Raw genomic sequence first — 25,164 nt, 5'->3', positions numbered from 1 at the left:
ACAAGCCTGACTGAACGCCATGAAGCCCACCCCTATGAGTAAACAAGCAGGTACGATATAACCATATAAAGTGCTTTTTGCAAAGGATAAAAGCGGCCATTTTAATGAAAAATGCATTACTAACAACGCAATGGGACAGTTTAGATACTACACAGGACATGACAGGTTCCCTTTAAAGGGGTTGTCCTGTCTAAAGCTATGTCTGTAGTCACTCTATATGGCTGCAGACTTGTGAATCCTCACATTGCGCGCGCTGCGGAGATACTGCGGGGATTCTCGGGTGTCCTCAGACTAGATAGGTGCGGCCTCGCTCTACTGAAGTGTATTGAGCGAGGCCGGAAACAGTAGCCGGCCAAATCACACACAATCCTCACAGTGCGTTGGATGTGAGGATTCCCACGTCTGCAGTCATACAGAGGGGCTGCAGACTTGTAGTTTTACACGAACAACCGCTTTAATGGATTTAAAAAAATGTTAAAATAGCATCTGAAAAAAAAATTCAAAATGGTAACAGAGAACACGGACAAAGAAAAGCCTAGAACACGTCACAGAGAAGGAGGCTCCTGAAGGGGATTCTGCTTTATAAACATCGTTTTCACCCCTCAGAAAAAAACAACAAACCTCTGTGTGCACACGGCCTATGACTGTGCAATCAAAACAGGTAGTAAAAAATATAAGCTCAGAAGTGGTAAACTGCAAGGGGGGAAGAACAGCCATGTGTATGTAGTGTAGTATAATCGTGACTGTGAGCTCGGCTACACACATGCGCAGTACACCCCGACAGGGGATGCGACCTGCCAATGCAAGGGAATGCCGCCCACGTGCGAGAGCCCTAGAAGGATTCCCAACACCAGGGAACCCGGAGCCCATTCTTCCTCACCTGCTGTTTCCTGCGGACGGATTTACAAGGTGCACACGTGCAGTGTTTAGGTCACGTGTTGTAGCCGGAGCTCGGCAGCATGGCGGAGGATGCTACACACCCGCAGCCAGATGGTGGCAAGAAACGTCCCCGGGAAACTAAGCCAGGCAAGTGCAACGCCGAGTGACTGCCCTCCGGGTGACGCGACACTGCTGGGGACATGTGGCATTTATTTACGGCAGTGTTTGCTCCTAACAGGCCGCCATTGCACTTCACACAAGTGTGCTGGGCCTAGTGCTCAGTAATCTAGCACATTTGTCTCCTCCATGGTCATAGGCTGTGATGTGTAGGGTTCTAGATTTTCACCTGTCCTAGGTTCATTAGTAGGTCCAGGTATCTTAGGGGCTACCCGACCTGTCGCTGCCTGTATAACTTGGCCCGCTGACCGGGGCTACCCGACCTGCCACTGCCTGTGTAACATGGCCCGCTGACCGGGGCTACCCGACCTGTCGCTGCCTGTATAACTTGGCCCGCTGACCGGGGCTACCCGACCTGCCACTGCCTGTGTAACATGGCCCGCTGACCAGGGCTACCCGACCTGCCGCTGCCTGTATAACTTGGCCCGCTGACCGGGGCTACCCGACCTGCCGCTGCCTGTATAACTTGGCCCGCTGACCGGGGCTACCCGACCTGCCGCTGCCTGTATAACTTGGCCCGCTGACCGGGGCTACCCGACCTGCCGCTGCCTGTATAACTTGGCCCGCTGACCGGGGCTACCCGACCTGCCGCTGCCTGTATAACTTGGCCCGCTGACCGGGGCTACCCGACCTGCCGCTGCCTGTATAACTTGGCCCGCTGACCGGGGCTACCCGACCTGCCGCTGCCTGTATAACTTGGCCCGCTGACCGGGGCTACCCGACCTGCCGCTGCCTGTATAACTTGGCCCGCTGACCGGGGCTACCCGACCTGTCGCTGCCTGTATAACTTGGCCCGCTGACCGGGGCTACCCGACCTGTCGCTGCCTGTATAACTTGGCCCGCTGACCGGGGCTACCCGACCTGTCGCTGCCTGTATAACTTGGCCCGCTGACCGGGGCTACCCGACCTGTCGCTGCCTGTATAACTTGGCCCGCTGACCGGGGCTACCCGACCTGTCGCTGCCTGTATAACTTGGCCCGCTGACCGGGGCTACCCGACCTGTCGCTGCCTGTATAACTTGGCCCGCTGACCGGGGCTACCCGACCTGTCGCTGCCTGTATAACTTGGCCTGGGGTCTCAGACTACCCTGCTGACTGGGGCTACCTGACGAGACTACCCGACCTGTCGCTGCTTGACATAGTTTTGTGTGGAGTTAGTTTACAAGGTTTCTGATGCCTGAAATGCAAACAATATGTTCCCGTTTGCCATATGACTCCGTGGAAAATCTGCAGTGAAATCCACAGTGAGAGATGTCTAATTACTGCACATTTCAATCTTAGCTGTGACATTAAATCTGCAGTGCTTCTCATTTTGCCCTGCTGATTTTCTTTGCAGCATATGAATGACATTTCATTCACAAAGCTACTTTTGTAAGAGGAACAAAAATCCACAGTAGAAAATCCATTGATCTCCTATATCTGTAGTGAGCCCCACTTGCTATGTTATTTTAATATACATTGTATAAAGCAGTAAACAGTTGTTTTGTTTTTGTTTTGTTTTGTTTGTTTTTTTTATTTCCTGCAGCTGTGAATGAATCTGAGCTACTTACGGTTCCCGATGGCTGGAAAGAGGAGCCTTTCACTAAAAATGATAATCCGAAGGGGCTGCTGGAGGAGAGTAGCTTTGCCACTTTGTTCCCCAAATATAAAGAAGCCTACCTCAAGGAGTGTTGGCCCCTAGTCCAGAAAGCACTGAATGAGTATGTAAGTATCTGCAGAAACACAGATCTCCATACTGATGGCAGGTTTGTAGTGTGACAGCTCTTTATAAGAGAAACGTCAGGAGCCAAGTAGTTGAAACAAAGGTATGTTTGGCGCTTTAATATTGATGTGTCAACTGCCAAGTTATAGTTGCCTATGAGCTTTTGCATGTATGAGTTATCAAAATGTGAATTAAATGGAATGTCACCAGAAAAAAAACAAAACGCTATTAACCTGTAGATATGGGGTTAATCTTCAGATTAATAGTGTTTTGAACCTGCCCGGTGCCTGCACTGAGACCCGTTTTGCCGGGAGTTCATCATTTGCCAAAAGGGTCTATTTCTGCAATTGAAAACGGACATGCAAAGATGGAGACTGAGCTTTCAGAATTTCCTCATTTGTGCCCAGGGAATCCCAGTGAGACACTGGATGTGCACCAGGCAGTACATCTGCAGAGGAGCTATACAATGTACTGACCCCACTATGAATGGAGGTGATTAGGTCTGAAGAGCACCAGTCTACATGTATTTCACATCCATTGAATAGTGTGATTTTTCTTCTTTTTCAGTTTGTGAAAGCAGAATTAGATTTGATTGAAGGCAGCATGACTGTTACCACTACCAAAAAGACATATGATCCTTATATTATTGTACGGGCGAGAGACTTGATAAAGTTACTAGCCAGGAGTGTCCCTTTTGAACAGGTGAGTGATTTCTTCATTCATTTATTCACACTTTCTAGTGATGAAAGGAAAATATCTGCAATCCCACATGAATAATTGTTGAACAGTGGACTCTCTCTATAGGAAGGTAATAAATGTGTAGTCCCAACATAAGGCTGCGTGCCCACGAAACATTTTCCAATCGTTTATGCTGCGGAATTTACGCAGCGTAAACGCTTGGGGAAACGCTTGGTAATCCGTCCCCCATGGTCCCCAATGACAAGCCGCAGTGTCAGTGCCCATGCTGCGCATTTTTCCGCAGCATTTATGCTGCGCTCAAAAATCCGCAGCATGTCCATTAATTTTGCGGACACGCAGCGTAATCACCGCCATTGACTTGCATGGGACCGCGTGACATCCGCATCACTACATGTGCTCAAGCGGATATCACACGGTTCAATGTGCGGTTGGTACCCAGGTCTGGAGGAGAGGAGACTCTCATCCAGACCTGGGTACCATAGAAACTGTAAAAAAAAAAAAGGAATTTAAAATAAAAAATAAAGATTATACTTACCTTCTGATGTCCTCCCGGTGTTTTCTCACCTCCGTCTGGTCTGCTGTATGGGTCGCGGTGTTGTGAAGGACCTGCCATGACGTCATTGAGTCATGTGACCTGTCACATGACTCAATGACGTCACCGCAGGTCCTTCACAACACCGCGAGCAGTGCAAGACACCGGACTCAGCAGAGAAAACACCGGGAGGACATCAGAAGGTAAGTATAATCTATTTTTTTTTTTTTTTTTTTTTAACCAACTTGGTCACACTACTATAAATCCATGCCGGTTGCATGGATTTATATAGTGTGAACAAGTTGTCAAGCACTTTTCCAAATGATGCTAAAATCGCTTGGAAAAGCGCAGAAATGCATGCAAAGACGCTTCACAAACGCTTCTACCTGGCGGGAAAAACACATGTAAAAAACCGCATGCGTTTTTCCTGCAAGGGAGAAGCGTGAAAAATATGCAGCATTTCTGCATCGTGGGCACATAGCCTATCAACCCTTGTTTAGAAGGAAGCCACTCCTGCATTCAGCATATTTCTGGGAGTCAGACTTTTCTAACAGTAAAAAATTGGCTGCATACTGTGAAACTTTTTCCAATCATCAAAGGCTCCTTTTTCTGAATGTTAGAGAATAATATGCCTTCTGTGTGGTACTTATGGCAGGAGGCACATTGTGTCTGGTGCATATATGCAGTTCTGAGAAATTGAGTTGCCAACTGGTAAAATTGCCTGTTTTGGTTCCAAATCGGCTCTAGAAAAAGGTAAGGTGACAGTCAATATTTTTCTGTTGTGGGTAACATTGACAATAGTAGTAAGAATGTTTTTACGCATAGTAGTCATTGTAAGAAAAAATGGATTCCGGACCGAGAATATCATTTAGAAAGGAGAGGACTCGAGATAATGTGACCTATAAAGACTGCAAAGTCAAAACCTCAATCAATAAGTAAATTTGTATTAGAAAAACGCAGAAGACACAATAAAAATGCAATACTGGCAAACAGATGCCACAATAAGTATAGTAAAAGTTCCACAAAAAAAGTAATGAATGAAGTTCCCAGATGGAACTTAAATTAAGGAGACACACAGGGGTATATGGGTATGAAAGGGTAAAAGGTGTTGCCTTCAAATATCAAGCATGGAGACATTCAGTGAAGGTAGTCAGAGGAAATATATACGGTAAATATGTCTACAAAAATACATTAACCCAATATTGATAGCAAGTCAATACCATATAGAATGGCTTGCAGAAGTATTCACCCTCCCCACCACCACCCTCCACCCCTTGGCTTTTTACCTATTTTGTTACATTACAACCTATTTAAATATTTTTGATTTGTGGGTTATCTGATTTGTGTGTGATGCATCAGCACTAAATAGTCTAAGTTGGTGAAGTGAGAAAGATATAGGCATAAATTAAATTTATGGTATCAAAGAACTAAAAATTGGCATCTGCGCTAATCGAATAAAGTATGTAAAATCTTGTGGTGAACAGGCTCTATGGGGGGCCAGCATGAAGGATGTGGTTATGTATTCACCCCTTTTGCTGTGAAGCCCCTAAAAATTTCTAGTGCAAACAATTACCTTAATAAGTCACATGCTGAGTGAAAGGAAGTCTACCTGAGTGCAATCTATGTGTGGTCTGTCAGTATACACACCTTTTCTGAAAGGCCACAAAGGCTGCAACACCACTAACCAAACAACACTATGAAAACCAAGGAGATCTCCAAACAAGTCAGGAACAAAGTTGTTGAGAAGTACAAGACAGGGTTGGGTATTGGGTTAGGTTAGGGTTGGGTTATTTAAAAAAAAAAAAAAAATTAAAAAGAATAAATAAATATCCTAAGCTCTGAGGATCCCCCAGCGCACCATCAAATCCATTATCATCAAGTGAAAAGAACATGGTCCCACAGTAAACCTGCCAAGAGAGGGCCGTCCGTCAAAACTCTCAGCCTGGGCAAGCAGGGCATTAATCAGAGAGGCAGCACAGAGACCAAAGGTAACCCAAGACATTTGGACATGTGGGAGACTTTCCAGCCCCCCCCCCCCCCCCCCCAAAATATATGGTGGGAGGTGCTCTGTTCAGATGAGATAGCATTTACCTTGTTGACCAAAAAGTTAAAATTTTATGTCTGGCGCCAAACCAACACAGCTCATCACCCCAAGAACACCATCCCCACTGTGAAACATGGTGGTGGCAACATCATGCTGTGGGTATGTTTTCAGCAGCAGGGACAGGGAAAATGGTCTGAGTCGAGGGGAAAATGGATGGTGTGAAATACAGGGATATTCTTGAGCAAAATGTTTGTCAGTGATTTGAGACTGGGACGGAGGTTCACTTTCCAACAAGACAATGACCCAAAGCATACTGCTAAAGCAACACTCGAGTGGTTTAAGGGGAAACGTGTAAATGTTTTGGAGAAGCCTAGTCAAAGCCCAAACCTTAATCCAATTGAGCATCTGTGGTCAGACTTGAAGATAGATGGTTTCCTCTGGTGAACAGCAAACGTGAAGGTGCTGGAGCAATTTTGCCTTGAGGAATGGGCAAAAATCCCAGTGGCTAGATGTGGAAAGCTCAGAGACTTATCCAAAGCGACTTGCAGCTGTAATTGCCCCAAAAGGAGGCTCTACAAAGTACTGACTTTAGGGGGGTGAATAGTTATGCACACTAAAGTTTTCAGTTATTTTGTCCTATTTGTTGCTTGCTTCGCAATAAACAGAAAACCAAAGGTTCACAGTTGTAGGTATGTTCTTTACATGAACTGATAAAAACCCATGACGAAAAATGTCATGGGGGTGAATACTCTCACAAGCCATTGTATATAGTCAGAAAAACTGCAAAAAGGTGTATGGTATTGACACTCAATATTGATGTAAAAATATATGAATGGTATATTGTGACAAACCCCTAGTCATTTACAACTTCAAAACAGTTGTAAATACATGTTTGAAATAGTGTTATACATATAGGCACTTGCAATATTGCACTCGATCATGGCAGTATAAACACAAGCAATCCATATGCTACTTTAGAAACAAGTCAAAAAACCTTGTCCATATTCCAGGGTGTACTCCACATTTTGCATGGTGCACTTCTTGTGACGTAGGCGAGCGTGCACCATATGGATGCTGGGAAGAGAGCATAGGGCGCGGATGCCATTTTTATGAAGATCAAGGGGGGCTAACATGTTAGTGGTGATAAAATATGTAAAGTGAATGTGGGAAAGTGCAGAGTGCATAATATAAAGCAGCTATGAATATATGCAGTCTACACTGCTAAATAAAATGAGCAAATGTAATATTAACAATAATGAAAATGTGAAAAAATAAAATCTAAAAATTGTTGAAAAAGTATGACTAAAAATACATAAATATATGCACAGCAATATAGTGAAATAAGTAAATGTAAAGGGAGAAAATAGAAAATTAAAGTGAACAAGGAGTTGTGGGTCTTCGAATTCTTGAATGACATGGAGATCTTGACTAGCAGGGATGAGGAACAGATATCAACAAAGAAACAATTAAAACTACCAAAAAAAGAGCACAAATGAGTCTTTATTGGTCACATGGTGCTCTTTATGCAGAGGTTGGGTCAAGAGCGGCCTATGACCCACCTCAGGCGCTGTAGCTGCCAAAGCACTGGAAAGCGCCTTCTCCCTCGTCAGCTCCCTCTTGCAGCATTCAGCCTGTGAGTCTGCTGCTGGACGCCCCAGGCTCAATGACCTCATTAGATCGAGCCTGTTGTGTGGAGCCTCAGTCCTCCAGCCACATATTTGCAGCAACGCGATTAGGTGCCCTTTTTTTCATTATTCTTTTAATTATCAGTCAGTATTTGTTTGGGGTCCATCATGCTGTGTGCACTATTTAAAAGCATATAGGCAAAGACCTACACTACCGTTCAAAAGTTTGGGGGTCACCCAGACAATTTTGTGTTTTCCATGAAAACTCATACTTTTATTTATCAAATAAGTTGCAAAATGACAAGGTTAGAAATAATTATTTTTATTTGAAAGAATAATTTTCTCCTTCAAACTTTTGCTTTTGTCAAAGAATGCTCCCTTTGCAGCAATTACAGCATTGCAGACCTTTGGCATTCTAGCTGTTAATTTGCTGAGGTAATCTTGAGAAATTTGATCCCTTGCTTCCTGAAGCCCCTCGCACAAGTTGGATTGGCTTGATGGGCACTTTTTGCGTACCATAGGGTCAAGCTGCTCTCACAACAGCTCAATGGGGTTGAGATCTGGTGACTGCGCTGGCCACTCCATTCCAGATAGGATACCAGCTGCCTGCTTCTTCCCTAAATAGTTCATGCATAATTTGGAGGTATGCTTTGGGTCATTGTCCTGTTGTAGGATGAAATTGGCTCCAATCAAGCGCTGTCCACAGGGTATGGCATGGCGTTGCAAAATGGAGTGATAGCCTTCCTTATTCAAAATCCCATTTACCTGGTACAAATCTCCCACTTTACCAGCACCAAAGCAACCCCAGACCATCACTTTACCTCCACCATGCTTGACAGATGGCGTCAGGCATTCTTCCAGCATCTTTTCAGTTGTTCTGCGTCTCACAAATGTTCTTCTGTGTGATCCAAACACCTCAAACTTTGATTCGTCTGTCCATTAGGCTATGTGCCCACGATGCAGAAATGAAGCAGAAAATTTCTGCAGCATTTCTGCATCTCCCTGGCAGAAAAAAACGCATGCAGATTGTGCATGCGTTTTTCCTGCAGAATACATGCGGATCCACATGCGGGTTCACATGCGTTTCCGCTTGCAGATTGACAAGCACTTTCCAGGCGATAGCATCACTTGGAAAGTGCTTGACAACTAGGTCACACTGTATAAATCCATGCAAACGGCATGGATTTATACAGTGTGAACTGTAAAAATTAAAACAAATAAAGCTATACTCGCCCCCGAGGCGTGGCTGCAGCGCTGCATCCTGGCTGGTTCCCGGCTGCCGGCATATCGCGAGACAGAGCGGTGAAGGGCCTGCGGTCACATGACTGTGACGTCACCGCAGGTCCTCAAGCGATGCCGGCATTCAGAGAGAAGACGCCGGACAGGTGAATATAACTTTATTTGTTATTTTATTCTTTTTTTTTACAGGTACAATGGTACCCAGGTCTGGATGAGAGTCTCCTCTCCTCCAGAACTGGGTACCATCCGCACATAGAGACGCATAGAAGCCGCTTGTAAAAATGTACAGTCGCGGTTTCTGTGCGTCTCAATGCAAGTCAATGGCGGGAGTTCCGCTGCACTTCCGCAAAATTAAATGACATGCTGCGGATTTTTCTACGCAGCATAAACGCTTCGGAAAAATCCGCAGCATGTGCATAGAACATGCGGAATCCCCTTGGGGACCATGGGGTGCGGATTACCTAGCGTTTTACAAGCGTTTCCGCTGCGGAAATTCCGCAGCATAAACGCTTGAAAAACGCTACGTGGCCACACAGCCTAAAACTTTTTTCGAATCTTCCTCTGTCCAGTGTCTGTGTTCTTTTGCCCATATTAATCTTTTCCTTGTATTAGCCAGTCTCAGATATGGCTTTTTCTTTCCACTTTTGCCCTGAAGGCCAGCATCCCGGAGTCGCCTCTTCACTGTAGACTTTGACACCTGTTGACGTTTTGCTTGTACTATTTAATGAAACTGCCAGTTGAGGAGCTTTGAGGCATTGATTTCTCAAACTAGAGACTAATGTACTTGTCTTGCTGCTCAGTTGTGCAGTGGGGCCTCCCACTTCTTTCTACTCTGGTTAGAGCCTCTTTGTGCTCTTCTGTGAAGGGAGTAGTACACACCCTTGTAGGAAATCTTCAGTTTCTTGGCAATTTCTCGCATGGAATAGCCTTCATTTCTAAGAACAAGAATAGACTGTCGAGTTTCACATGAAAGTTCTCTTTTTCTGCCCATTTTGAGTTTCATAGAACAAACAAATGTAATGCTTCCGATTCTCAACTAGCTCAAAGGAAGGTCAATTTTATAGCTTCTCAAATCAGCCAAACCGTTTTCAGCTGGGCTAACATACTTGTGCAAGGGTTTTCTAAACATCCATTAGCCTTCTTACACAGTTAGCAAACACAATGTACCATTAAAACACTGGAGTGGTGGTTGTTGGAAATGGGCCTCTATATACACCTATGTAGATTGTTTTTTTTAACTAACAAGACAATTGCAGCTAGAATAGTCATTTACCACATTAACAATGTATAGAGTGTATTTCTGATTCATTTAATGTTAGCTTCATTGAAAAAAATGTGCTTTTCTTTTCAAAAAATAATGAAATTTCTAAATGACCCCAAACTTTTGAACGGTAGTGTATGTCACAGAGGTTATCTTAAAACATAACTTTTAATAAGATCAATAAAACCTTATAATAAAGCCCCATTCTAGAGCTTAAAGAGCTATATCTTTAGGTATAAGATATTCAATTAATACCGTTAAACCTATATAACTTCAACTCTCATAGACAATGGACAATAGGACCCCTAGCTAGGGTCCGCTAGTAAGGCAAAAAGCACAGTAGACATAAAGGCGTGATTCCTCTGGATGAAGTTGAACAATCATAAGCAGGGGGCAACATACCGAGGTATAAAAGAAATGCCCCACAATAGGTTAGAGGAGGCGTCTCCTGTGTGACATGTAATGACAGTCTGCTTTCCACACAGATCTCACTGCAGAGCTGTGAAGTAACTGCCCCTTCCCCAGTGAAAAATCTCTGGTAATAAATTCTTGTACTTATTATAAATTATACCTCAAACCTTACAAGCTAATATCTCTGCAACCGAGAGAAGAAATAAAAAAAAAATGAAACTGATTTACTTGACTTTGCAGCCACTATTCCATGATGGCCAGTTTAAACTGAACATGGTCAAACTGGTGAAAGGTCCTCTTTACAGAAGCAATGGTACCATCAAAAATATTGTCAGGCTTAGGCTATGTGCCCACGATGCAGAAATACTCCGGATTTTTCCTGAGCGTTTCTGCATCTCCCTGGCAGAAAATACGCATGCGGATTGTACATGCAGATTGTACATGCGTTTTCCTGCCAGGGACAATCGGATGTGAAGCGTTCTTCACATTCATTTCCGCATGCGGGTTGTCAATCGCTTTCCAAGCAATTTTAGCATCTCTTGGAAAGTGTTTGTCAACTTGGTCACACTATATAAATCCATGCAAACAGCATGGATTTATATAGTGTGACCCGAGAGAATGTCAAAAAATAAATCTATACTTACCTTCTGATGGCCCCCAGTGACTTGCTTCCCTCCGTTCTCCCTTGCCGGCAGCGGTACACTGAAGGACCTGCCGACGTCAGCGTCGCGTGACCCGTCACATGACTATGACGTCAGCGCAGGTCCTTCATTCCATCGTGAACTGCCGGCATGCGAGGAGGAGTGCACTGGGGGCCGCCAGAAGGTAAATATAATATTTATTTTTTATTTTATTCTTTTTTTTTTACAGTTTTCTATGGTGCCCAGGTCCGGAGGAGAGTCTCCTCTTCTCTAGACCTGGGTACCATCCGCACATTAGAACGCATGGAATGCGCATTCTCATATACAATGATATGTAATCCATGCGGTCTAATGCAAGTCAATGGCGGCGAAAACCAATAATTGGTAGTGCTGCGTTTTTTTCCGCAATGATGATCCGCAGTGGAAATTTCCACAGCATTTGCACAGCACATGTGGATTATCATTGGGGAACATGGCAGACCTTCTACCATGTGTGTTTTAAGCGTTTTTGCCCCTGCGGAAATGCTTAAACGCATCGTGGGCACACAGACTTATAGCAGGCAAACAGAGCATGAAACCATTATCAAGGTGGCTGCTTCTGGTGGGTTACCCATAAAGACTTGAGTGTTTTCTACACTATTGAGGATGTGACAAGACAGCAGTCTTCTTAATTGTGTTAATTAATGGTACTTGGGAATGTAATTATAATGACTGTTTTTGTTTTTTTTTTTGTTTTTTAAGTCTTCCCAGGGAATCCCTTTTAATACAGTTTTCAGGTGGATCCAAACTGTAGCTTTTATTATGAGTACACTGTGTGGTGTTTGATCCTGATAGCAGAACTGATCAGTCCTGTCCTGCTAAAGTAGATTAATCTGTTACTTTTTGGTTATAAGATGTTATAGTTACTCGTTTATCTTTTCTCAGGCTGTGAGAATCCTCCAAGACGACATGGCGTGTGACATAATTAAAATTGGAGCATTGGTTCAAAACCGGGAGAGATTTATTAAGAGGAGACAGCGGCTTCTGGGACCAAAGGGATCAACTCTAAAGGTAATTTTAAATTGTACACTTGTGGTAAAAGAGAAGTCTGTTTGTGCCGTGAGATTCACTTTTTTTTTCTATTTCTCAGGCTCTGGAGCTGCTCACAAACTGCTACATAATGGTCCAGGGAAATACCGTCTCGGCTCTGGGGCCTTTTAATGGCCTTAAGGAGGTAAATAGGATTTCTTTTTTTGAATGATGTCATCAGTCAGTGTAATCCTGCCTATGATAATGAGAGACTGCTGATAGACAACTGTAGAGGGCTGGATGACCGAGTGAAAACAGCAAAATTCCAGGATATTTTTATTTATAATACTAAGAATGTTAAAAGATATAGACCCTTTTGGGCCGCTGTTTTTACTTAAATGCATGCATTTTGAGTTGAAAAATGTTTGCCATAGGGTTTCATTTTAACCTTTTTGACTTCTACAGTCTCTGTATTGCTGTATTTAGCAGGATACAGAATGAAATAACAATCTGTTTTTAAAGTTGTGTGACGTCGGGGTTTATAACCACTGTCTTTTCTTGAACCATCTTCTAAGCCAGGGGTGGGCAATTCATTCTCCCAAGGGGCCACAAGATAGACCGTGACTGTTGTGGAGGGCTGAACCAATAGGCTGAAATTAAGTCTGCTCAATATTAATATTAACATACAATTAATATAAAATAATTATTACTTAATAATGAGCAAAATTAAGTATGCTGTCACCCCCCCTATATACTGTATATGACGCCCACACACACAGCCTCCTTATATAATATATGAGCCCCCAGTCTGAGCCCCCGCATAGCCTCCTGTACATACAAACATCCCATACACATGAAAAAAAAAAACCTCACCTCGCTCCTGTTCTCCTGTCTCCGGTGCACTCTCCACAGTGTATAAGTGATGTGATGAAATGAAGTCGGCTGTCTCGCACACTGATTGGGGGAAGAATGGGCTGGTGGTTTCACCTCCACTAATGTATTCACCGCTGTCTACATCCTGATGATGTGGATAGCAGTGGTGGATTGACGATGAGCAGGGGAGGGCATAATGTGCCCCATGGGCAACTGTTTCAGCCCTGCGGCTGTCTTGATCTGCGGACTGGACTGGAATAACCAGAATGCCGTATGTGGCCCACAGGCTGCGGTTTACCCATGTCTGTTCTAGATTTAGATTTGATTGTTGCGTCATTCTGCAATTTGCTATGCACTGTAGTACATAAAGGCTGTAGAAGCCAGACAGTCCATTATTATCTATAAAGTCCTGCATGTATTTTTTAGTTTGGCTTTTGGAGTCTACTCCTTTTTGCCTATGTTTATCTTCATTAATACATTTAATTAAATCTTTCTGTAGGTTAGGAAAGTGGTTCTGGATACTATGAAGAACATTCATCCCATTTACAACATAAAGGTAAATCTACCTTGGTTCCCTCCTACTTGTTGAACGAACACTGAAATCATATAGAAATGTTTATTGAAATTCTGAGACTTGGAGATATCTAAAATAAAACTCTTATAGATTTACACTAGAAATAATTTCATCTTTTGACATACAAATTCGCAAGCTTAGTAAATTTTCAACCCAAATAATCGATTTGCTGTGAATTGAATTGCAAGTTTTCAATTGGCCTTTAGAGATGTTTATATCACTCTGAGGTTGGGCAGCGCGGTGGCTCAGTGGTTAGCACTGTTGCTTTGCAGCGCTGGGGTCTTGGGTTCATATCCTACCAAGGACAACATCTGCAAGGAGTTTGTATGTAGGGAATGTAGATTGTGAGCCCCAATGGGGACAGTGATGATTAGGAATGTAAAGCACTGTGGAATTAATGGCGCTATATAAAAAGAAAGATTATTATGAGGTCTCCTAGGACTGTATCCAACCCCTTTCAATCTCTTTAATGCAAGCATAGCATTATTATCAGTTACCTCAACCTACTGTACTAGACAAAAGTTTGGACAACCCTGTTCATGCAATGTTTTCTTTTTTTTATTGTAATGTGCACAGTGTTCACTGATTCAAAGTGAAGGCAGCAAAACTACAAATTAACATATATTGAAACAAGAAAGAGAATGATGTGTAAAACAACCCATAATATGTGTTAAACCTTAGATTTCTCAATGTACCCCCTTTGACTCTGTTAACTGCTTTCCACCCCCTAGGCATTTTCCCAAGCAGACTCGTCAGGTCATCACCTGGAATGGCTTCCAATGAACTGGTATGCCTAGTCAAGATGTCCGTATAAATCGGATGGAGATCGAAAAGCAGCGCACAGACTGGCCAGCGGCTGTCCCGAGACAATGTATTTCTATGCAGCGGTCACGCTTGGGTTGGGAGAGCCGCCAGCCAGTCCATTAGAGGAAGCTAAGGTTTAACACACATTCTGGTGTGTTTCATGTATGTTTCTTTACGCCTTTCTTCCATATGTGTAGCTTCATGGTTTTGCTGCATTCAGTCTTAATCTACAATGTGCACATTCCACAAAGAACAAGTAAAACAAATGCACAAACAGGTGTCAAACTTCTTGACTGATGCTGTATATGGCTAGGCTTAAATGGATAGTAACTGCTTTTTCAGTGCTGTGCAGTCACTCACTCTGTAATGTTTCTTCAGTTTTATTTCTTTTTCCCCTTCTCCCATGACAGCACCACCTGAGAGAGGGTATCCGCCCACCAAGGACTGGAACCTACTGAATAAAAAGGCGGTACCTCTCTTCCGCATCAGTCTCTTTTGGTTCCTGTCCTTGATGGGAGCCTCTCTAGGTGGTGCCTCACCTACCTGTACCTGGGGTCTGGATTAGATCCCGGGATCGATGCGGCCTGGAGGCCGTGAAGAGACTGCAGATGGCCCTCTGTTCTCAGCCCCATCTTGCTGTATCTGGGTCTGCGTGTGGGTGGGACGCCTTCCAGGGTCCTCTCCCGCGTGCGCTGGGTCCTGCAGCCGGGTCTGCGCACGCACGATGGCCGTGGCTGGGCGCTCCGGCATGCAGGCCTTTCGGGCTGCGCATGTGCAGGGTCGCGTCACGCCCTGTGACGTAACGCGCCGGAAGCCCGTGTCTGCGCTTGCGCAGGGTACGATTTCCAGGTCATCCCCATGCAAGCGCGCCGGGAGCCACTGGGTCTGCGCACGCGCAGGAGGGGAGATCGTGCGGCGTAGCGCGCCAGGGGTCAGATGGGGTAAAAAAAAAAAAAAGAATATGTATGAATTTTAATATAAGATATAAAGAAATATAAAAAAAAAAAAAAAAGAGAGAGCACACTGCTGCCGGAAGAAGAGGGGCCTAAAGGAGGTAGAGCCCTTGTGCTTTAAAAAGATGGGAAGCTGTCAAGATAGCGGTGTCTGCATCCCCGTCATCTTGAGTGAGGAGCCGCAGTCACCTGGGCAGCAGCTGTCACCGCCGCAGGAGGAACAGCAGCAGCCACAAGCGCCTAAACAGCTCAAGCAAAATGTGAGACAGCAACGGGAGTCTTCCCATCATCAGAGCCACAGCAGTGGGGGTCGTACGAGTGCCGTCAGAACCGCTCAGAAGAAATCTCGTGAATCCACCTCCGCCAGATGGGGAGCGTTCATGTGAACGGCAACCACCACCTCCGGTACCCTAGTCTGAACGGCAGTGTGGTGAGTGATCTTCGTGAAAGTTCACCTTAGTAATGTGTTCTTCTCTGTTTTCTGTTTTCTCTTTTCTCTCCTTTCATTTCTTTCTGGTTGTTAGGAACCAAAAAAAGAGTAGTTTCAAGAATAAGAATAAAGAGCGTGCATTATGTAAAGTTAGCCTTCCCAGGTCCTACGCTAAGAACCTTTGCTCTGATTGTATACCGAAAACTATAGCAGAGGAGTCCCCTAGTTTTTCTATGGATTTAAAAACTTTAATCCAGACGGAGGTCAGGGATTCCTTAAAGAACTTGACCTCTCGTAAGAGGAAGAAGCAGAAACGGGTTTCCTCGGACTCAGAGGAATCAGTAGAGTCCCGTTTCACAAAGGAATATCCTTCCCCCTCTGACCTCTCTTCATCGTCTTCATCAGAGTCTTCGGATGATGATGGAGGGGGTAGGCCTTGTTTTTCGGTGGACAATACTAAGAAATTGGTCAAGGCTATTAGAGTGACTATGGGTATTGCCGATGCCAAAACTCCCAGAACAGTTCAGAACGTCATGTTCGGAGGCTCAGATCAGAAGAGGAGACGCACATTCCCAGTTAACGAGAGGATCAAGACTCTTTTATAGATAGGGAATGGAAAAAACGGAGAGGAAAGTCCAGCTGCCTTCTTCTTCTAAGCGGAGATACCCCTTTGAAGAGGAGGATGCAGCGAAGTGGGACAAAACCCCTAAAATTGATGTGGCCAACACGAAGTCCTCAAAAAGATCCACACTACCCTTTTGAGGATTTGGGGACCCTAAAACATCCGCTTGATAAAAAGATGGAGTCTTTTTTAAAACAGGCCTGGGAGTGCTCGGCAGGGGCTCTGAAACCGGCAGTGGCAGCCACCTGCACCGCCAGGTCTATGATGATCTGGCTTCAACAGTTAGAGGACCAGATCAAAGGGAATGTCTCTAGAGAGAAAATTCTGTTGCGTCTGCCTCTTGTGCAGGGGGTGGCTGCATTCCTTGCAGATGCATCGGCAGATTCAGTTAGACTGGCTGCCAGGTCAGCAAATCTTTCTAATGCAGCCCTTAGGGCATTATGGCTCAAGAGCTGGCCAGGGGATGTGCAGTCAAAATCTAAACTCTGCTCAGTCCCTTGCGAAGGGGACTTTCTTTTCGGGAAGGCCTTAGATGACATCCTGGATAAGGCTGCGGACAAGAAACATGGGTTTCCCACTGTGTCTGTTCCCCGATATAAGAGCTCCTTTCGGAAGAGGAAATGCAATCGGAGCAAGTTTCCTAGAGACCAAAGTGGTTGGACGGACAGGAAGCCGAATAACAGAGGCTTCATGTTCGGGGATCCATCCTCCCAGAGTAAGAAAGCCCTAAGTGACGGACCTCCCCAGGTGGGAGGAAGGTTGTCCCACTTCCTTCCCGCCTGGGAAAAAATATCGTCCAGTGCTTGGATTTTAGGGATAATCAGGAGGGGGCTGAAGTTGGAGTTCAAAAACATTGCCAGGAACACTGTCAGGGTTTCAGCCCCCAGAGGCCTAAGGGAGCAGATGGCCCTACAACAGGAAGTACTCACTCTGGTTGTGAAGGGGTTTCTGGTAGAAACACCTGTACCCGAGCAGAGGAGAGGGTTTTACTCAACTCTCTTCCTAATAAAGAAGCCGGATGGCTCCTTCAGAACCATTGTCAACTTGAAGAAGCTGAACGACCATTTGATTTACAGGCCATTCAAAATGGAATCAATAAAATTGGCCATAAAAATGTTTCCAGAATGCTATATGTGCGTCCTCGATTTGAAGGATGCCTACTATCACATCCCAATCTTTCCTGCACACCAACAGTTTCTGAGGGTGGCTGTACTTTTCGGCAAGCACATAAGGCATTTTCAGTTTGCAGCTCATCCTTTTGGCATCTCCATGGCTCCAATGGTTTTCACAAAGATTATCCTGGAAGTCACAGCGCATCTAAGGGAGAAAGATATCCTAGTCATCCCTTACTTGGACGATTTTTTTAGTGGTGGGCAGATCAAAACAGCTCTGCGCACTGGCTCTGGCAGAAGTCATGACCAGTCTAAATGGCCTGGGGTGGATGTTAAACTTAGAAAAATCGAGACTAGAACCAAAAAAGGTTGTCATTCCTGGGTCTCATTTTGGACTCGGAAAACCAGACTTGTTTTCTGCCAGAGGACAAGAAACTGAAGATCAGTTCCCTCATATCACGCGTAATCAACAATCCATCCATGACATTGAGAAATGCAATGTCTCTAATGGGTACGATGACATCTTGTATCCCAGCAGTTCAGTGGGCCCAGTTCCATACCAGACGTCTTCAGCAGGAGATCCTGACAGCAGACAGATGGCTCAGAGGTCGCCTGGATGGAAAAATATCCCTTCCAAGTTTAGTAATCAACTCGCTGGAGTGGTGGATGAATCTGATAAATCTCTGGGGATTCCTTGGTCTTTCCAGGTGTTGGATACGATTACGACAGACGCAAGCGCAGAAGGCTGGGGAGCTCACCTCAGAGATCATTCAATACAAGGCCTCTGGTCGAACAGCGAGATGGGTCTCTCCTCCAACATGAGGGAGCTGTTGGCAGTCAGAAATGCGCTAGTAGAGCTTGGTTCTCTTCTTCATTGTCATCACATCCGGATAATGTCGGACAGTCGTCTACATCAATCGTCAGGGGTGTACCAGGTCCCTTCCTCTGATGTTAGTAGCGGACCAGATCCTTCGCTTTGTGGAGAATCATCTATTTACGCTCTCGGCGCTGCATATAAGAGGAGAGGAGAACGTAAAAGCCGATTTTCTAAGTCGGCACATATTGAAACAAGGAGAATGGGAATTGAATCCAGCGGTATTCCAGGAGATTGTCGGCCGATGGGGACAACCTCAGATAGATCTGTTTATGAACAAACACAATCGGAAGACCAAAATCTTTTGCTCCCTGAATCCGAAGGAGATGCCGTTTGCGGGGGAAGCGCTGCAAATTCCTTGGGACTTTACCCTGGCCTATGCCTTTCCCCCTCTAATGGTGATCCCTACTATCCTGAGGAAGAACCGAAAAGAACAGGCGAGGGTTATATTGATCGCCCTGTTTTGGCCCAAGAGACCATGGTTCACTTGGATGAAGAGAATGTCCCAAGCGGATCCATGGGTTCTTCCGGACACTCCAGATCTCCTCAGGCAGGGCCCAGTCTTCCATCCCCAAAGATCGGGCCTGCATTTGACGGCCTGAATTTTGAAAGGTCACTACTAACGCAGGAGGGGTTCTCTCCAGGTCTAGTTACTACTCTACTAGCGAGTAGGAAGCCGGTGACGACTAAGATCTATGGGGGAACCTGGGCTAAGTTTCTGTCTACCTCGGGTCAGTCCGCCAAAGGGAGGGTTCCTATTTGGGCCATCCTGGAATTCCTTCAGAAAGGCTTAAGCATGGGGTTAGCCACCAGTACCCTTAAGGTACAAGTATCAGCTCTGGGGGCACTATATAATTATGACTTAGCAGCGAATAGGTGGATCATCAGATTCATTCAAGCTTGCAGTAGATCTAGACCTATTCCTACTCCAAGGATGCCTCCTTTGGACCTTAATCTGTTTCTAGAAGCACTAACCAAGGCCCCCTTTGAGCCCTTAGAGGAAGCTTCGGAGAAAATTCTCACCTTAAAAACAGCCATGCTGGTAGCGCTAACTTCAGCTCGGTTTAGTGATCTGCACGCGCTGTCAGTTAACCATCCGTTCACTCAAGTGTGTATGGATAGGCCGGGTCTGGTCTTAAGATTACTCTATCTTCCAAAAGTGGCCTCCAAATTCCATAGGACACAAGTAATTACTCTCCCTTCCTTCTATCCTGACCCTAGGGATTCGGTGGAACAAAAACTTACCCTCTTAACATCTAGAGTGTGATTAGTCCAGTATTTGGAGGTAACGAAGGCCTGGAGAAAAAGTGACGCCTTATTCATCTCATTTCAGGGGGCTAGGAAAGGGCTTAAGGTTACAAGGGGGACCATAGCTAGGTGGGTCAGGGACATCATTGGCTTAGCATACTCTCCTAGCAATCTGCCAGTTCCAGAGAACCTGAAGGCCCACTACACCAGGGCTGTAGCTGCTTCCTGGGTGGAGAAGGCGGTCACCCCTCGCTACATTTTACAAGCATTACCGTCTTGACCTTTCCTCTTCTACTGATCTGTCCTTTGGGAGGAAGGTGTTGCAAGCGGTGATCCCTCCCTCTGGTGTCTGATCTCTCTAAATCTCTCAGGTGGTGCTGTCATGGGAGAAGGGGAAAAGATCCTAGTTACTTACTGGTAACGAGATTTTACAGAGCCCATGACAGCACCCTATTAATTCCCTCCCCTTTATCATTTATGGTGTGCACTTCTTAGGGTGTTTTATTAAGAAATGTTTAGGTGGCAGTTATGTACTAACCTATTTTTCAGAGGCCCTTTCATGCTCTGAAGCAAAAACTGATGCGGAAGAGAGGTACCGCCTTTTTATTCAGTAGGTTCCTGTCCTTGGTGGGCGGATACCCTCTCTCAGGTGGTGCTGTCATGGGCTCTGTAAAATCCCTTTACCGGTAAGTAACTAGGATCTTTTCTATATTTCTATTGCTAAGCTGTGGTGTCCTCTCACTATCCAGATTCACCATAAAATGGCTACTGCTTTCACTGCGTCTGCTTTATGAAGGCTATGATGGTCTCTCTTAATTGGTTACACTATGCCATTTGATGTGATGCCTATAGGACATTATGTGAAAGCTAGCCCATCCAATAGTGTCACGTGAGCCTTCCTGATGCAATATTTAAAGTGGCAGCAGCCGTTTTTGGTGATTCTCACAAATTGAATCACAGATTGTTAGAATTCGCCGGATTTTGCAAATTCCTAAAATTTCTATACAAATTGGATTTGAATTGATTTTCCCATTTCTTGTTTGCATGGTCCTTTCCATGCTGTCATTACTCCTTGTAGATAACAGTACTGTCAGCCTGTTCCCATATTGAAGTGGCTGATAACAAGCAGAAAATTGTATTTCACTACATTGCAAATGGAAATGCGACTCTCATGACTGTGTCCTATTTAATGGGAACTTGTCATCAAATTCATGCTGCTAGAACCATGGGCAGCAGGAATCACACCCTAATGCTGACCCAGTTTCAGTCGGCGACATAGTTACAGCCGCTGCTCTGTATTCTCAGAACCGGCGCCGTCCCAGTGACTGAAACCAGAATGCTGCTGGGGGAAATAAAGTTCATTTTCTCCCTGCAGCATTCCGCTATGTGAAGGCACTGGGTAGGTTAGTAACGCTATTAACCTGCAGATTAACACCATATCTGCAGGTTAACAGCATTTTTGCTGGTAATAGGTTCCCATTTAAAGGGGTTGTCCTGTTTCATATATTAATAGCACATTCTCTCAGACATATAAAATAAACCATGCCTTTACTCATTCTTTCCAGGCCCAGCGATGCCTCTCAGCCGATGCTTCGACATTTGTTGTTAGGCGGAAGTAGTGACGTCATGTCGACAGCGCAGCAGCCATCACTGAGCTCGATGATGGCAGGCGGCACGAGCTGCTGAGTTCAGCAGTGGTGATGTCACATCTGCAGCCAATCGTTGAACTTGACAGCTTTTTATCCACCTATAATCGCTGAGCTCAGTGATTGGCTGCAGCACTGTCAATGTAACATCACTGCTTCCATGGAGCAGTAGTTAAGAGGCAGCGCTGGACACAGGAAGGGGAAATAAAAACTCAGCTTATTTTCTTTGTCTCTGAGCCTTTGGGTGAACTGTATTTGAGATGGGACAAACTTTTAACTCTAAAACAATTTGCCGGTATTCTTCAGCGCAGATGAGATGAATTTTGTCCTGTCTTCAGGCTTTAATGATCAAACGAGAGTTGGCTAAAGACCCAGAATTGAGAAGTAAAAGCTGGGATCGATTTCTGCCTAAGTTCAAGCACAAGAATGTGAGCAAGAGGAAAGAACCGAAGAAAAAAAGAATCAAGAAAGAATATACACCATTCCCACCACCGCAGCCTGAGAGCAAGGTACAACACTCTGAACATCATAATCAGCTGTCGGACATTTCAGTAATTAATTGGGTTTTCCCACGAACTAAGTTTATTTTAATGAACATTTTAATTAATAGATCTTTGAATGTTAATAAATTGCACAATTGGATGTGTTTTGTGCTGAGATCTTATAAATGTGCCCCTGCTACAGTGGGGAAAATAAGTCTTTGATACACTGCCGATTTTGCAAGTTTTCCCACCTACAAAGAATGGAGAGGTATGTAATTTTTATCGTAGGTACACTACAACTGTGAGAGACAAAATCTAAAAATAAAAACCAGAAAATCACATTGTATGATTTTTACATACTTATTTCATGCAATTTAATTATTTGATCACCTACCAACCAGCAAGAATTCTGGCTCTCGCAGACCTGTTAGTTTTTCTTTAAGAAGCCCTCCTACTCTGCACTCATTACCTGTATTAAATAAGTAACTCATGTCATACAGGGAAAACAAACTTCTTGTTTCTACATAGAGCTTAGTAGGATTCAGCTAGTCTGTTTTTAATCACGTGATGTCATAGATCTAATGAAGAGAATAATTAACTGTGTAGAAGGGAAAATGAGCAATTGTAAGTACACAGCAATATATTAAGAGGATAACAATTTTGATGGGAGGAGTGCTTCTTTAATGAAAAGAAAGCGGAGAGTGGTGCACTACTGAAGGTAGTCTGAGAAGACCCTTTAAGGCCTCATTCACACAAGTACTTTGAACCTGTATGACTTGGACACTGAATATGGTATTACTGCCTTTCTACAGGGCTATTTATATGACGTTCACTGTTCTCAGCTACAATGGATCCACATGGCAGAACAACTCCCAATATGCTGAGCAGTATGGTTCTGTCGTGTGCGTGAGGATTAACAAGGGGTTACTTATTATAAATTTGCTGTTTAAAAATCTGTTAATATATATATATATATATATATATATATATATATATATATATATATATATAATTATTTATTAAGAGGGAGCATTTGTCATATTAAACACAAACGTCATTGTTCCCTCACTGACATGATGTAGATGCTGTGGATAGTTCCTGCATCTAAGGCAGATAATAGGGAGAAGGCACCACATAATACAAAAAAATTGTATTGATGATCATTTTTATTATATTAATGGAGATTTTCATCTGCTTACAGATTGATAAGGAAATCGAAAGTGGAGAATACTTCTTGAGGAAAAGTGAGCTAAGAAAGAAGCAGCTACAAGATGTGAAGGTATATGTAACCGTCAGTGTTTGCTGCAGGGTTTTCCAAGCCATGTGGATATTTTTCTCAGGCTTTTCTTTTTGTTTTCTTTCCAGATCAAGCAAGCTGAAGCCGTTTCTAAGAGGCAAGAAGAGCGAAACAAAGCATTTATCCCTCCTGAGGAGAAACCTTTTAAAGAACAAAAGGAAGGTAAATGGGCGCTCTTTATTATGCTGTCAATGAAGCATGACATGTGTAGTCTTACTTTACTGAGATGTATCACAGCGCTCGGCTGATCGTTTTTGCGCTCCTATTAGAATGGAGCAGAAAAAGTGCGAGACAACGTGTTTATTAATACCGTTTTGGGAGAGAGCACACATTTCAGTGGCTTCTTATATCTCTTTTTGCAATGGTGTGGAGACTAAAAAAAAAAAATAGTTTTGGCGTTTTGAATTATTTTCTACAGATTGGGTTAATTTTCTCTTTAGTAAGCTTGGGCTTTTATGGATGCTGCGCTACCACATGTGTAAAACAAATTTTGTATATCTTTTTAATGGGGGATAAAGGCAGATGATTGTTTTTTTTTTGTTTTTTTTTCTCATTATTTATAACCTTTATTCGTTAATATTTTTTTTACTGTACTTGTACTTGAACCTGCAATCATCTGATCGCTTGTACTATATACAGCAATACATTTGAGTGTTTCTTTTAAGCCCAGTCATAGGCTGGGTTTTAATGGAGCTCAGTGATGACATTCATGGAGATCTTTCGACTAACCCCCGCCTGTCACAGCCATCAGCGCCAAGCAAACACTTTGTGGTGCAGCCGACACATACAATGACTCGCACCAATGCCGGTGCGCTGTTATTGTCTCTGTCCAAGATCAAAAGTGGCGTTTAACAGGTTAACAGTCATGAGCGGCGATCAGCTGATAGAGGCAAATCATGGCTGTATGTCACATCCATTATCTGCCGGGTATGGGTGGGCACATCCACCTGAGCCCATTTCATACACCCACTCCTGACTTGTGGTGTACATGTACTGTGGATGACCGTAAGGTGGTTAAATAAAAGGGTAATTATTTGTAGCAATAGTGATGATGTGCAGGTAACTTCTATCTTAGACATATGCGGCAGTGGGATTGGGAGTGAGACTGCAGACATATAATGACGTTCTACCCCCTGCACAGCCAATCTTTCCCAGTCATGGGGGTCTTGCAGTCAGTGCTCTGGACACTGAGCCCACTGTAGTCGCTCCCCTGCTTCTTCACGGACCGCCTGCACTGCATACTCACCTAGATGAGATCTGTGCTGCATGTTATGCTCCTTTAATATAAGAATGCTAATAACTAAATGAATGTGATTATTTTAGTTGCAACTTCCACGAAGATTGATGTGAATGCCATTAAAGAAAAAGTAAAGAAAGCTAAAAGCAAGAAACTTGGAGCCCTCCCAGAGGAAGTGAAGCAGAAACTGATGGACTCGGACAAAAAGAAAAAGAAGAAGAAATGAATCAGCTGTCTTGGATCTATGAACTGATGTCCTGCAATATGATTCCTCTTCTTCCTCCAATGGAAGATTATTTTTTTCCCTTTTATTCGATTTCTTCAAAGAAGACGGAAGACTTATGGGCCTCTGCGTTTCATTCTGTTGCACACGTCATGATTTTACAGTTATATTTAATACAGTTTCATTTTCAGACAAGTCTTTATTTTTTTCCATTTAGATTATATTTGTAAACTATGCGATTTTACAAATATGTCCGATTAAATCGTATGTTCAGATTTTGAGCAGCGTTTTACATTTTATTTGTAGGATACAAAAAATGAGGAACTCCATAAAGCAATTCATTTATTTTCTCTGTACTGATCCTAAAATACTGCTTATATTCTAGGTGAGCAATGTATTCACAAGGAATGCTGGAAGAGGCAAAGGGGTTGCATAAGACTAACATACTGATAGCCTATCCACAGTCTGACCCCCATTTTTTCCAGTTGCATGTAAGCAGTGTATGGTGCCAGAAGAGCTTGGTTCTATACACTATTTATTGTACGTTTCTGTGTTGCATTTTCTATTCTACT

General features: G+C 43.9%; 1 protein-coding gene across 1 annotated transcript; it reads left to right on the top strand.

The window, feature by feature from the left end:
- The first annotated feature begins 762 nt into the window (after positions 1-762).
- Positions 763-24,871, top strand: KRR1 (KRR1 small subunit processome component homolog). Its single transcript, XM_073651813.1, has 10 exons — positions 763-1,026; positions 2,581-2,759; positions 3,325-3,459; positions 12,134-12,259; positions 12,339-12,422; positions 13,590-13,646; positions 21,692-21,862; positions 23,037-23,114; positions 23,201-23,294; positions 24,456-24,871. The coding sequence occupies exons 1-10, from the start codon at positions 960-962 to the stop codon at positions 24,593-24,595; spliced, it is 1,131 nt and encodes a 376-aa protein (XP_073507914.1). The 5' UTR covers positions 763-959; the 3' UTR covers positions 24,596-24,871.
- Positions 24,872-25,164: the final 293 nt, after the last annotated feature.

The sequence above is a fragment of the Phyllobates terribilis genome, unplaced genomic scaffold (genome assembly GCF_046119375.1).
Source record: "Phyllobates terribilis strain yellow unplaced genomic scaffold, ASM4611937v1 Scaffold_11__3_contigs__length_659146591, whole genome shotgun sequence".
NCBI classification, from domain to species: Eukaryota; Metazoa; Chordata; class Amphibia; order Anura; family Dendrobatidae; genus Phyllobates; species Phyllobates terribilis.
This window is presented reverse-complemented; position numbering and strand designations above follow the sequence as displayed.